At 36.6% G+C, this 14,978-nt stretch overlaps 1 protein-coding gene across 3 annotated transcripts in view; it reads left to right on the top strand.

Annotated features, from left to right (window-relative positions):
• The window catches only part of LOC102504138 (F-actin-capping protein subunit alpha-2), a 201,014-nt gene that overhangs the window by 78,281 nt on the left and 107,755 nt on the right, over window positions 1–14,978 (top strand). For 2 of the 3 annotated variants that reach the window (XM_032483640.1, XM_006177483.3), the window contains exons 12-17: window positions 2,154–2,300; window positions 3,995–4,148; window positions 4,346–4,486; window positions 7,541–7,771; window positions 9,725–9,805; window positions 11,796–11,977. In XM_032483640.1, coding sequence (XP_032339531.1) covers window positions 2,154–2,300; window positions 3,995–4,148; window positions 4,346–4,486; window positions 7,541–7,771; window positions 9,725–9,805; window positions 11,796–11,977 — 936 coding nt within the window. The remainder of the gene's footprint in view (window positions 1–2,153; window positions 2,301–3,994; window positions 4,149–4,345; window positions 4,487–7,540; window positions 7,772–9,724; window positions 9,806–11,795; window positions 11,978–14,978) is intronic. The other variant, XM_032483641.1, reaches the window with a different exon arrangement.

Raw genomic sequence — 14,978 nt, 5'->3', positions numbered from 1 at the left:
AAACTAGAATGAGGTATCACCTCACACCAGTCAGAATGGCCATCATTCAAAAGTCCTCAAACAATTGGAGAGGGTGTGGAGAAAAGGGAACCCTCCTACACTGTTGGTGGGAATGAGGTTGGTGTAAGACATTATGGAAAACAGTTTGGAGATTTTTCAAAAAAATAAAAATAGACTTACCATATGATCCAGAAATATCACTCAAATGTGAAATCTAAAGAAAAAAGAAGACACTAATGAACTTATCTACAAAACAGAAACAGACTCACAGACATAGTAAACAATCTTATGGTTACCGGGAAAAGAGGTGGGGAAGGAGGGGAGAAGGGATAAATTGGGAGTTTGTGATTTGCAGATATTAACTACTATATATAAAATATATAAAAAATTTTTTTCTATATAGCACAGGGAACTACATTCAATGTCTTATAATAACCTATAATGAAAAAGAATATGAAAACAAATAGATGTATGTATATGTGTATGACTGAAACATTGTGCTGTACACCAGAAATTGACACATTGTAACTGACTATACTTCAATTAAAAAATGATAAAGATTTTAAAATAAAATAAAATTATCACTAAACACACAAAGCTAATAATTTCTTATGTAAGTCACTAATTATCATGTATTTGTTAGTAGGCACAAATGAAAAGGGATTTCGTTGTTCAGCTGTGTAATCTGTTTTTGTTTTAAAGACGCTTTTATGCATCATCCTAGGCAACCCTGAGCCTAAAAGTATTAGAAGTGTAAATTCAGTATGTTCATCCCTTCCCCCAGCCTTCATTATTATCTAAGCAAGCAAGACACATTTTAGTCATTCCCTCATAAATCAAGCCCTCCAGCTCTTTAATCTCTTTCCTTTGTCATTCCCTGAATTCCCTGCAATATGTGAGCCAGTGCCTTAGCCCTTCTCAGACCTAACCAACAAGTTGTCATTTGAAGCCCCAAAGTGACCGATTAGATTTATGTGCTTCTACGTTGACTTGCCCTGTGTAGTGACCTGGTTCAAAGGGGTACACGTATTGCCTCTAGAAATATCATAAGGATAGAGTTTGTCTGTATCTGTTTTTTCTTAAGCTCCAAATTCATGTTAGAAAGAAGTATTTTCTTCCAACTTCTTTTCCCGGGATAATATTTAACTTGCCAATCTATTGAGATACATATGAGACAATGTATGTAAAAGCAGTTTGCCAAGTATTAAAGATCATATAAAACAAAGTAGGAACAAAGTAGTAGTAGTGTAGTTATTATTGGATGCTCTTTGTCCCTAAGAAAAATACTAATATGTTTTAATATCTCTCTCCTCAAAGTAATGACTTTTTAATTAATAACCCTACTCGTTAAGTCTTCATGAGAAATTGTACCTCTCTTTTCACTTCTTTCCCAAGGCTAATTAGTGGTTTCTTCAACAAAACGTTGATATTTTAAATGCCTAATGGTAACTTCAGTTAACTAGATATATCAAATTGAATAATGTTTTTAAAGACCTCATGTAGTTATGTAGAATTTTTCAAAATAATGGAATCATGTTCTCAAATCATAATGAGGGTCATACGGTGTCTTATGAGAATTTCTTTAAAAATGGATTCATTTATGTATAGGATCCAACTGTGCAAGATGGATGAAAAGAAACTGCTCAACTCAAAACAACAAAAGGAATTTATTGACATAGATCAATTATATCAGAATCTCTGGAGATGGGACCCAGGCATCACTAGTTTATAAAGCCCTCAGTGTGATTCTAGAAGTGAAGCAAAAGCTGGGTATCCCTGCATTAGACAGCTCAACAACTGAATCTCTAAATTGTTTCCCTTTTGCCAACCATCAATGCCCCCTGAAAACATTAATAAGGTGATTATAAATAAGATCATTCGACGTAAAGGTGTAAACCAAGAATCTATTTCCTTTTCTCTGAATTTCAATTTGATGCAAAAGCTATATGCTATGATTCTTGGCTAATTAGCACCCTGAAATGGTCATGCTGTCTTTCAGCCATCCAAATTCCCATGAAAATGAGTATCAGAAAATCACATGGCTTGGCAAACAACAAGGCCTATGTTTGCAGTGTATTTATATTCCTTCACAATTGTTTGCATTCCTGCAAAATTGTGAAGTGTTAACAATCTCTTTTTTTTTTTTCTTTCAGGGAAATGATATTGATCCTGAAGCAGTTAAAGGTGAAGTGTTAAAAGTTGGGAATAAGAGCTGTGAGAATATACACTCGCATTCTGAAGCCGTTTTATGTACGGTCCCCAATGACCTGCTGAAATTGAACAGCGAGCTAAATATAGAGGTGGGATTCTTGCTTTCCTCTCATGATGTAAATAAAGATGCCAGAGTAATTATGTCACTACAGGCTTAAAATAAATCATTAAAGCTCATTTGTCTGTTGGCTTTGGCTCATCAGCTCAGCCTTGATTCTTAGTTGTTGTTTTAGAAATAGTGAGTTTTTTGTTGCACTGACTCCTTCCCAAGCTTCACAGGGTAGATCTCAAAAGTCCTTGGTAGCCTTACTCCCTCTCCATCATACCATACTCTTGGCAAAATTTGCTATAATGCTCAGGAGGGATAAGGACACATTCAAGAGTGCCCTTTCTCCACATCTCACCACCCCAGGAGGCCAGAGCCGACACAGTATTGCCCTCCATAGTGACCTCAAATGCATGGATCCATAAGTAAAAGAATATGTATGCACTGGATGAAGTAAAATGAGAATTAAGCTATTTTACAGTCACTTCTTTCATGTAAACAGCTAAATCAGATAACTGGGAACCAGAGTGAGTGATTTTTTTTTCATTTTTTTAACAGCTTTATTGAGATTAACTCACGTACCATACAATTTACACATTTACGGTATACAATTCAATGGTTTTAGGTGTATTACACTACTAATTTTTTTTAATCATGGTAAAATACATATAACATAAAATTTGCCATTTTAACCATTTTTTAGCATACAATTCAGTGGCATTAATTACATTCATAATGTTGTGTAACCGTCACCACTAACTAATTCCAAAACTTTTTCATTACCCAAAACAGAAACTCTGGAACCACTAAATAGTACTGTCACACTCCCTCCTCTTCCCAGCCCTTAGTAACCCCTAATCTGCTTTCTATTTTTATGGATTTGCCTATTCTAGGCATTTCATATTAGTGAAATCATACAATATTTGTCTTTTTGTGTCTGGTTTATTTTACTTGCATGTTTTCAAGGTTCATCCACCTTGTAGCGTGTATCAGAACCTCATTCCTTTTAAGAGCTGAATAATAGTCCACTGTGTAGGTACACCACATTTTGTTTATCCAAGAAGGCATGATTTTTAAAGGGTTCCTGAAGCCTTCCAAAAAGTTATGAAATGAGAAAGTATGAAAAGAATTAAGAATCTAAAGCCGAATCATGGGATCAGAGTTTGGAATTCAGAAGGATCATAAATCCTAAAAATCATACCATGTTAGAGCCAGAAGGGACTTCAAAGATTTCTTCTATGTATTAAAGCTGAAATTAAAATATTCTGAGACTTTTATTATCCCATAATAATAATACGATTATTTACCTCTTATGAGGAGTCCCCTCTACCATCTACCCTACCTTCTAGGACTGAATTAATATCCTGTTGTCTCTGTTCCTTATTGTATGTTCATACTTCTGCAGTACTAATCACATTGTACTGTAATCATTTATTTTTGTGTTTGTCTCCCTTTTATCCTTTTATACTCCAGTTCCTTGAAAACAGAGACTGATTTTTATTATTTTATCTCTAATACGTAGTTGCAAGTACACATACCTAAACATCATGAGAGTATTTCAGTGATCAGTAGCCCCTAATTATTTGAGCACAGAAGCAGAATTGAGGAATGTCTTATTAATCTGAAGGCAGTTATACCACTTCTAGAACAGTAATAAAAAGGCAGACTGTGATTCAACTGTGTAGTGTATTTTGTATCTATCATGGCTAAATTCTGACTTTTGTTTGTCGTTTTTAGTGGAAGCAAGCAGTTTCTTCAACCGTCCTTGGAAAAGTAATAGTTCAACCAGATCAGAATTTCACAGGATTGATTGTTGGTGTTGTCTTAATATCAATAATACTCTTATCACTCGGGCTTTTCCTGTGGCTGAAAAAGAGAAAGCAAATTAAAGGTGCATTTTTTGTTATTGTTTGTTTTAAGGAGTTGCCTTAAGAATACGGTCACTACAGTTAAAAATTGTCGTAGATTCATGTGTGCAGTTTTATATGCAATCCATAAAACCCATGAGTTCTGGTTACTAGGTCAAAGTCTACTGGGACCCATGATAGCCAAGTCTTTAACGAGCTCTTTCTCTCTCTCTGTTTTAAGATCTGGGCAGTGAATTAGTTCGCTATGATGCAAGAGTACACACTCCTCATTTGGATAGGCTTGTAAGTGCCCGAAGTGTAAGCCCAACTACAGAAATGGTTTCAAATGAATCTGTAGACTACCGAGCTACTTTTCCAGAAGGTATATTTCAATTTATTGTTCTGAGAAATACCTATACATATACCTTCAGTGGGTTGTGGCATTGTTGTTTATTTTGGGTTTTGCCTTTATAGTTTCATAAACATATAAAAGAAGTATTTATCTCTACTTTGGCCAAAGAAGTATTTAATTTGACACAGAATTATATGGTTCTTAATTTTAAAATGAACTCATATATATATTATATGAGATTTTTAGAGCCTTTACACTCTGTTCTCACAAAAAAGAAGTTCATTTTAAAATCATTTGCACAAAGGTAAGGTGTTTATCATCTGAGTGCAATGCTAAGAAATTGTGAAGCTCTCTTTAACAACCCAGAAAGAATTAAAATATAAAACTTATTTTTCTCTAAATAGAACCTGGTACTGCTACATTTTTTTAACATGTTGATCCTCAAACATTTAAATTATACCTTTAGCATGCCTTTGAAGGATTCTCAGTGAACTGTTAGTACTCAGCCTTTTACCCACAGCATCTGAGAACTTGAATATATTTTGGGTATTATCCAATAAAAACCTTCAATTATGCTATTTTAAAAGGAGGGGTTAACATCATCTGCTTTGCAAAACACCAGGTTTAATAATGGTCTGGTTAGCCAGAGCATTTCACATTGTTTTATTTAAAATCTCCTCATAAAAGCAAAATTTCTGTATTGTATCTGCTCCATTATCTTTAGAAGCTACAGGACGTGAGTCAAGTCCAAGCATTTTCCTGGTTGAATATTTACCATTGGACAAAAAAAATGAGTCACAGATGGTTAAGGATACTGGAAAACTTAGAAGTTGCTCATCAAAACAAGTACAAGAGCAATGAGGCCTTAAAATTTTAACTTTTTCCACACTTACTGCCTCTTACTTTTTGAAGTTTATGTTGGTTCTGTAGAGATGTTCTGTAGACACTGTTAATGTTGTCTTTTCCCACATGACTCCATTCACCTTTAAGAATCCAAGCACTTAAACACATGAACAAATCAAATCCAGTTTATAATTTTGAAATTTAGACCTAATTATTATTTCATATTCACATTTAATAGCTCTAATCTGAGATCATTAAAATTCACAAGTAATTATTTTTAAAGAAGCATACTTAATCTTCCTCCAACCTCATTACTCACCAGACCTGTCATCATTGGTAAGAAACTTGAGTTTCACCCTCTTTCCTACATTGAACCTACTCCTTGGAGACATGTAAAAACAAAATAGGCAAAAGAAGGCCATCCAGAGAAAAGAATGAGGAAATGGACAGCCAGCACCTAACAAAGAGGCACCTACAGAGCTCTCTCTTTATGTGGTGGGGTCTGCTTCCTTGACAGTCTTTCATCCAGATCTAGAATTCTCTGTCTCTTATACCAGAATCACACACTGATGACTTAAATTGGTTTGTGCACATGTTTGAACTTAACCCAAAGGTCAACAGAATTTCTATGCCAGAGGTCTTTTTTTCCTGTGCCTCATCAAGGATTTCCCTCAATTTCTGCACCTCTGAGAATTTAGAACCCTGATCTCTTGGTGCAAAGGTTTGAGAAGTGAAGGTGAAGGAACCGAGTTTAGAGAGGTTCATCTGCATTTCCATCCCCTGGGGAAGATCTGGAAAACCTGATTCTGGGATTAAAGGAACAGACACCCAGCGAGACTCTTTTCTTCCCTCACCATCCAGTATCTCATGCACTCCCAAGATATTCTGCATCCTTTCTTTAAGGTTGCATCTGTCTAGTTTCCAGCTAGTGATTACTCTAACTATAGGTGATCCGAAAGCTTTTCTGGAACCACGGTTGAGATTTACTGCTCCAGCCAAATTGATGTATTAACCCAGTTGTCCAATGTGAAAAATACTAAAAATGCTTAGGTAGAATTAGGAATAGTCAGGGTACCATCAACTTTCTTTTTATGCCCTTCTCCTAAGTTCTGATTTTCCTACTCTTTTGCAGACAAACAATATTATCTTTTGGTGCTAATGGGGACTGCACCCCACATAAGCCTTTCCCCTCACCCTGTGTTATATACTAATACATTTCAATAAGCAGCCTAGTTTATCTTCAGGTCCGTTGCTGCAGATATAATGCCCTCTCCTTGACATGTATGGATTCCCAGTGGAAAGGGCAAAGCAACTGGTGGCCCTCTGCCCTATTTGGCAATAAGAAGTTTATTCTCAGCCCCTCAGTTCCCCATCCCTGAAATGGAAAAGCTTCACCTAGCAAAAGAGAAGCTTGCCTGAGACTCTTACAGAGTTTTGGTTATAAAGATCAATTTACAAGGAATGTTGATCTGATCTCTTTCCAAACGCCATCAACTAAGCAATACAAATGGCACACTAACCCAATTCTAATCTGCTTTCTCTAAATAGCAGTAGCACTTAATCTGCTGCATCACCACAATGGAGAATTTACCACTAACGTGAAAAGTTTCCAGTTCTGAAATTTTAGCCATTATATATTTCTAATCATTTGTGTGTATGTGTGTGTATCCATATATATATTAAATATATAACATTTCACTACACATATTTTTCTTTGGCCAGGAATCCACATGGGTTTTGAGCAACACTAATTAATTCCATTAATAAACACTAGTCTCTCAAAAGGCATCTTCTTCATCTTATTATGTCTGAGTTGGATTGTTGTGAGACAAGGCAGTTGCTTGACTTCTTTTGCTCCTTTGCTTTCTTGAAGATATAGTATATTAAAAAAACAAGCTTGACTTTTTGTTACATGTAAAAAGAGAAGTGTCTAAGGAAGTGAAGAAGGTAAACAAGCTTTCAAAGTTACTGCTTAATATACTTAAAAGAAAATCAATAAATTTTTAAAATATATATATAAATACACACACTCACACACATAGACCCATTTCTTCTCCCAACTTATTTTATTAAACCAGTTCCTTTGTAAAGTTTCTTCCTACCCTCATTCAGTGATGCAACTACCATTTCTTTCAATTTCAATTTAAAATTTGGTTTTGTTATTAATTTAATTTGCTGCCCCTGTTGCTGTCCCCACTGAGATTTCACTATTGCTTCTAATATTTTTGCTTTATCTTGCAGACCAGTTTCCTAACACAACTCAGAATGGATCATGCAGACAAGTGCAGTATCCTCTGACAGACCTATCCCCCATCCTAACTAGTGGGGACTCTGATATATCCAGTCCATTACTGCAAAATACGGTCCACATTGACCTCAGTGCTCTAAATCCAGAACTGGTCCAGGCAGTTCAGCACGTAGTGATTGGGCCGAGCAGCCTAATTGTCCATTTCAATGAAGTCATAGGAAGAGGTAAGTATTTCCATTCAGCTTTTTGTTAAACAGTGTTTTCCACTCAGATTTTCCAGTAAGCATTTTATCTTCTGCCTTTGCCGATTAGGAATTAGACAATGGCAAAAGCAACTGACAGAGCAGTGATAACAAGTGCACTTGACTTCTGTTCCTCAGAAATACAGCCCTGCAGATCACATCCATGGGGATTTGCCCCTGTGCATGGAGACAAGTTGATAATCTCCCAAACATATTAGAAATAAACCACATTCCTTCCTCACCTTTTTCATAATGACAACTATAATTCCTTGAAAGTTGCCTTGTACTTCCTTCTAAAAATCATTCCTCTAAATTCTAATATTTTACTCATATCTCTTTCCAGTCTTTCTTTACTCTGAGAACAATGACTGACTCTATGAAGTCCTGGTTTATAGCAGTTTATACAGTGCTTGACAGCATCAGAAGACAGGAAATTTATAGCTTTCCCTTGGTCTGAAGCAACATATATCATCATCTCTACAATGCACTTCAATTTCTTTATACAAAGGGGAATGAATATTTGTAATAAGCCAGCCAGAGCAGCAATAACAGCTAGCACGTACAGGATTTGAGGAAATACTGAGCAGGAAAAGAAACAAACTAGAAGCCAGGAAATGAACTCCACTCTTTCCTTTTTTTCTAAAAAGCTTTTACCCTTAATACTGAATGGCCTCTGATCCCTTTTATTCAATATGTGCTGCAAGAGGTAGCACAGACAGCAGCCAGCATGAGGCAGAAGCAGCTGATGGGATGATTTGCCTTGTGTGCTCACAAGGCCTCCCCATTTTCCTGTGACGACATCCATGCATTCCTCTAACACATACTCCAGATCTTAATCCTTAGCATGCGCCCCTTCCCAAATAGCAGCTTCACTGTTTGCAAACTTGTTTCACATCAGAGTAATATATAGTTCTTTTACCAGCCTATCAATCCCAGTAATTGCACCAGTTTTAGAGTGTGTGGCTTCACTAATTATGTTCTAATTCTACATATTGTAAAATTAAAATTTTATATTTTTATCATGAAAGGTGCTAAGAATGGCAATTATCTCTCTTATGAAGTAATAATCACTAATTATTCTGTAAATATTAAGTATTATTTATGTGCTTTTTTCCCCAGTAGAATGTGAGCCTTCAAGAGCAAAGGTTTTATTTATTCATCTTTGCATTACAAGAGGGTAGACTCTTGCCCAACACTCACATACTAGGGACTCAGGGAGTCTTGGCCAGCTGGACAAATTAATTAATGAAAGACTTACACAGCTATCAGATGTTTGGCACCTCTAGGGAAAATTACTACCACTGGATGAAAGGCTACCATTGGGAAAGTGATGTGGCTAAAACCAGAGAGAACTAGATGAAATGACTCAGAGTGAACTTGCTTCATTTGGGCAATTACCTTTCAGTTTCTGCCAACCTGGATAAGTATTAACCTGTGACTAATGGGGGAAATCCTTACTCTATAATTCTAATCTTATTTCTGATGGTGACATTTTTATCTCATTTCAGTTTATTGGAATATAGGGAGCTTATTTTATTGCATTTCTTCATGTGGGTAAAACTTTATTTTCATATTTAAAAGATGTTACTTGATTCTTTAAAATAATGATTATTGTATGAGGCAGATGTTGCTCCTGTTTTCAGTGGTTCCACTATGGTTGAATAGTTTATTATGTTAACCTTTAATAACAGTTATATCACCTAAATATTTTACTATGTATTAAATAATCATAGTGCTTATATCTTTGGGTGAAATATATTACTAGTACCTATTTCACAAATAGACACACATAGTGGTATTGTTAAGCAAAAGTATAAGAAACAATGCACTTTTTGCATGTAGAAAAAAAGGAAATGAAAATCATGAAGGGCTTAATAAATAATATTGCACAATTAAAAGTAATGCAGGACTAACCAAGTTCCCTCTTTCATGTAGGACATTTTGGGTGTGTATATCATGGGACTTTGTTGGACAATGATGACAAAAAAATTCACTGTGCTGTGAAATCCTTGAATAGTAAGTTATATTTTTATTTAACAGTAGAGGACACTTTTCTGGTTTGCAAACTAATAAATAGTTCATAATAAAATGTTGATTTACCCTTTCCCTTGTGAAAAAAATCAGCAACTGCTGGAATTATGGGTCTATTCCTGAAAATGTGTTTAATCTAAATTCTTACTGAAATATTTCCTCAGAAATTATCCCTGAGAGCCTTCATAAGTAAAAGTGTAGGAGAAATTAGGTTCTTGGATGAGCCTGAGTATCACTTAACTATGTTTGGCTTATAATATTTGTTTTGCAAGTGACATTTATGGAAACTATTGGAAGCATGTTGGCACATACAGTAGTAATGACTCATTTTACCCAGAGGCATTACTGTAATTATTTTTTAACCACAACTTCCATTAAAAAGATTTAAAAAATGAAATAAAACAAACAGGAGAAAAATGTGCCAGCAGAAAATTTAAAAATTGTGATTGTGATAATACCTTGTTTATCTGCATTTTTGGTACATGAGGTATTCCACAGAAATGAACTACCTGAACAAGTGATCCTTACACCCTTTTAATACTAGAATATATATTAAATATTATCTGTTATCGAGAAAATCTGTTTAAAATGGAATGCATACTCTGTTTAAGAAGCTGGGAATGTTGGAGTTACTTTTCCTGGGTCTCTTCCGTGTATACATGTTATTAAACTTTGTTTGATTTCCTCCTCTTTGAAAAAAAAGAGAGAGAGAGAAAAGAAACAGGGGATGCTTCCAAACATAAACTAAGACTTTATTAATGACCCAGAGCCCTAATTATGGCATAAATATACTCAATATACTCCTCATACTAGTTTTCCTGGCTCCACCTTAGCTGACAGGTATCACATATCAAGTCGAGGTGCTTGCCTTTTCTACCCCCATTTCTAAATTTCTGCTTGTAGTTTGTAGCAGTCTGAAAAATGTTAACCAGCTATATTACAAATTTTTATTGGAATTAATAAGCTTTCAATGCACAAGTGAAAGGTTTTCCTGCAAGATACATTATTGCCAGAAATATTTTAGCCTTTTTAAACATAAATCTCCATGCTGAGCAGTGTTCTATACGGTTGATTTTGTTGGAAGTCTGACCACGAGGTAATTAAAGGGACAGTTTATATGAAATCTAACTGCAAACTGTGATGGATTAAGTATACTTGTCAATAAACTTGCCTCACGAGAGAGCACCGCTGCCAATTAGACTCAGAACAGTCCTAATGCCAAGAAATCTTTCTCTGTCCCTGGTGTGTGTTGATCTCTCTTTGGTCCAGATGGACTTCCAGGTCTTGGAATGCATTGCATTTGTAGAAGTTTATTATCACTGACACTAATACTAATCGGATTAATAAATTAAATGTTGTTAACTCTTTGTTAATGCTGAATAATGTCAGGCCCTCGGGATCTGTGTCTGGACATGACTGGAAACTATTATACGGAAAAAAAAGTCTACTTATATACCATAGACAACAATTGGTCTTCAGATCCTTTTAGTGCAGGGGTTGCTAAGCTATGGCCTGCTGCCCGTTTTGTTAAAGTGTATTGAGACTCAATCACTTATTGTCTGTGGCTGCTTTTGCACTGCAATGGCGAGTCAGGTATTTGCAACAGAGACCATGTGACTTACAAAGCCAAAACTATTTACTATCTGCCCCTTTACAGGAAAGCTTGCCGACGCCTACCCTAGACAATCACTACAGAAATGGACTGGTCTGCTTTCCTCTCCTTTTTCTGTATGAGAGAAACTGGTTCTGCATGAGACAAATTGATTGCTAAACTCTAATCTTACAAAAATGGTGCAGGTGGTGACTTAAAGGCACAGCACAGATGACATAATTCACTCAGATGTATTGTAAAGAAGCACTCTAAGGATGAGGCATCAGTGTAAAATACAGCACAATGGTTTTATGTTCCACTGCTCCCTGCAAAGTATCCGTTGTACCCTAATGAAGTTAATGTCTCCACTATTGGCTTTCTCAGGAATCACTGACATAGGAGAAGTTTCCCAGTTTCTGACCGAGGGAATCATCATGAAAGATTTTAGTCATCCCAATGTTCTCTCACTCTTGGGAATCTGCCTTCGAAGTGAAGGGTCTCCGCTGGTGGTCCTACCATACATGAAACATGGAGATCTTCGAAATTTCATTAGAAATGAGACTCACGTAAGTATATTACTAAGCTCACTAACTGTAAACTACCTGTAAGCCAGCCAGCCTTCCAGAATTTGCCTGTTTTGAACCTTTTAAAAAGCTTTTAGCCAAAGAAGCACATACAAAATACTGGCACCATTCAGATGTACAGAGGCCAGTTCAACTCACTTGTACCTCAAAATCCTCTATCCTAGTAGGAAGATAGTGATACCTAGAAGGAGTTCCCAGCGGCAATGATTTTATCCTGCCCTGCAAGCAGTCTTGCTCTACCAACCCCTGGATAGGTACATTTAGTCATCTTTGAGTGCCTACTGTGTGCCAGAAAAGCACAGCAAAGGAGAAAAGAGAGCCAGAATGAGCCTCTACCCACATGGAGTTTTAACTTTAGAAGGAAAGACATTGAAAAATTAATTATACTTAATTCTATAATTAATTAATTCATTAAAATTGTATCTCTTACTATTTTTCAAACTTTCTGTCCACTCTCCTACCTCAGGACCTTTGCACTTGCCATTCCCTCTGCCTGGGGTACTCTTCCCCAAAATATCCACTTATCTCAGTCATCAGCTTCAGCTTTTTGCCCTAGTTTCATCTCCAAATGAAGTTTCCCTGACTTTTCTAAAATTGCAGCTGACCCACTGCACCCTCATGCCTCCTTTCTGTCTCCTCTCTCCTACTTTATTTTTCTCCATTACACTTACCATCATCTGATGCACTAGGCCTGAGTGGTCCAATAGTGTGACCAAGCCACATGTGAAATGTGGCTAGTCCAAATTGACAAGTGCTGTAAGTGTAGATTACACCCCAGGTTTTGAATATTAAGTGTTAAAAAGGTAAAATATGTCATTAATAATTGTTTATATTGATTGCACATTGAAATGATAATATTTTGGATATGCTGGGTTGTAAAACATTGTGAAAATTAATTTTACTTGTTTCTTTTTACTTCTTAATGTGACTATTAGAAAATTTTAAATTACATATATGGCTTATGTTATATTTCTCCTGAACAGTGTTCTACTAGGCAATAAATAAATAATAGCTCTGTGTGTATGTGTGTATGTATGGATATGTACACACATATGTATATATCCATACACACACACATATCCCATTAGAATCCATGCTCATGAGGGTAGGTATTTTGTGTGTTTTGCTCACTGCTGTAGCTCTAATACCTAAAATACCATTCAGCACATAGGCTTTCAGTAGATATTTGTTGAATGAATGATCTCAGGGATACAAAAGGGGTTCTTAGGCTCTTGCAAATAAGAGTTTTCTTAGTAACATTTATGCCAGTTCCTAAAGGCTGAGCAAGCAGTGACCAGACCCGGCCCAGGGAGGGAAGAGGAAGGGGTCTTCAGAACTGAAGTTACCGATAGCCTCAGGCTCCTCATTTGCTCCTGTGTCCAGGCCTCTGTGGAAGTTAATGGAGTACTTTTATTCTTGATCAAAAACAACTTCATAAGCATGGGGTCAGGTTCTCAGAAGCAGTAAGCTTTTGGATGATAAAGAGATACCTTGTGTTCAACCAAAAGAATAAAATACTCCCTGGCAATTTTTGCAAATGAGATGAATTTTTGCAGATGAGATGAATTTACCGTACAAAGCACAAAGCAGCCCATTTTCCCACTCTAACTCTTGCCATTACCCTGATGAGTTCATGTGATTGTCTATGCTAACTTCTCTAGGTATTATTCCCCCAGGATTAAACCATGATAGAGATCTCCTATCATACTTTTATAGCCCAAGGAATCTATACTTATTACTAACCATTAGCAGGTACATCTTAAAGAGAAGCCTGAAACACAGGAACTGGCCTCTCCACACACTGAGTGCATTAAAGGGGACTGTAGCCTTCCTTGCGGGGTCCCCACTGTCTGCCTCTTAAGCTCACAAACTCCACAGTGGGGCTGCTGAAGAAAAGATACCCTATTCCTGATGGCCAGGCACCAGTAGGGCTGTCAGCCACAGTGACATTGATGTGATTTCAGATACAGTTCTCATTGGTAAGTTACTAAAGGCATTACTCTGTCCATTCAATTTTATGTGTTGAGCTTACTGAGAATGAGATTTCCTGTTCTCTGTGTAGGTTCAGGCCACTGAAGTTCTGGATTAGTGCTTTAGTACCTGTAGGAGGGCTTCAGTGTGGTTGATTTCACTACTGTGTGGGCTTTGGAACCTAACCGATTTAGGTTAAAATCCTAACTCCACCACTTACTAAGTGGTTTGGGTGATTTATTTCTCTCTAAACTTTCTATATTAACCGTGTATATCCGATGCTCTGACTTCTGGGGCCTTACTGACCCCAGAGGGACTGCTCCTCCCAGGACTAGCAAATACCCAGAGCTATTAAACAGCTCACCCTCAAAGAGCATGCCTTTCATCACCAAACCAACCACTCCAGAGCCCATACCCCAACTATGTTCTTTAAAGGAATCTCATACTCTGGGACACTGTCCACCTACCTTAATCATTTCAGGGCCAGGTACCAGACTACTAGGGACAGTCCCTAGACCCCAGAGTCCACTAAAATTATTCAAACTAGCCAATTCTAAGCTTCCTTACTCTGCCTTGCCCATTGCTTCCCACAGAAACCACAATAAAAATTCTTGCCTACATGTTTTCCCCCTTGTTCTCTCTGCCTCTTAAACCAACCCTGGTGCTTCCCTCTGTGGCCTTATAAGGCATGGCCTGCCCCCTCCTCTTGAGAGTTGTGAATAACAAACTATCTTTTCAATGGCCGTTGGTCCCATCTGTTAGCCTTACCATACCTGAATAATAATAAAACCTTATATTTTAAAATATCTCCAATTCCTCATCTGGAAAATGAAGCCTGTATTCCCTGCCTTACAGAAGTGTATAAAGGATTAGCCAAAATTTATAAAAAAAAAAAAAAAAAAAAAAACTAGCATAGTACTTTGCAAATAATAGATACTTAATAAATGATTGCTGTCATCAACAAGGCACAAGCTATTATCTGAAACAGGGTAATTCTTACAAACATTTCAGA

Source organism: Camelus ferus, chromosome 7, assembly GCF_009834535.1.
Source record: "Camelus ferus isolate YT-003-E chromosome 7, BCGSAC_Cfer_1.0, whole genome shotgun sequence".
In the NCBI taxonomy this organism is placed as follows: domain Eukaryota; kingdom Metazoa; phylum Chordata; class Mammalia; order Artiodactyla; family Camelidae; genus Camelus; species Camelus ferus.
This window is presented reverse-complemented; position numbering and strand designations above follow the sequence as displayed.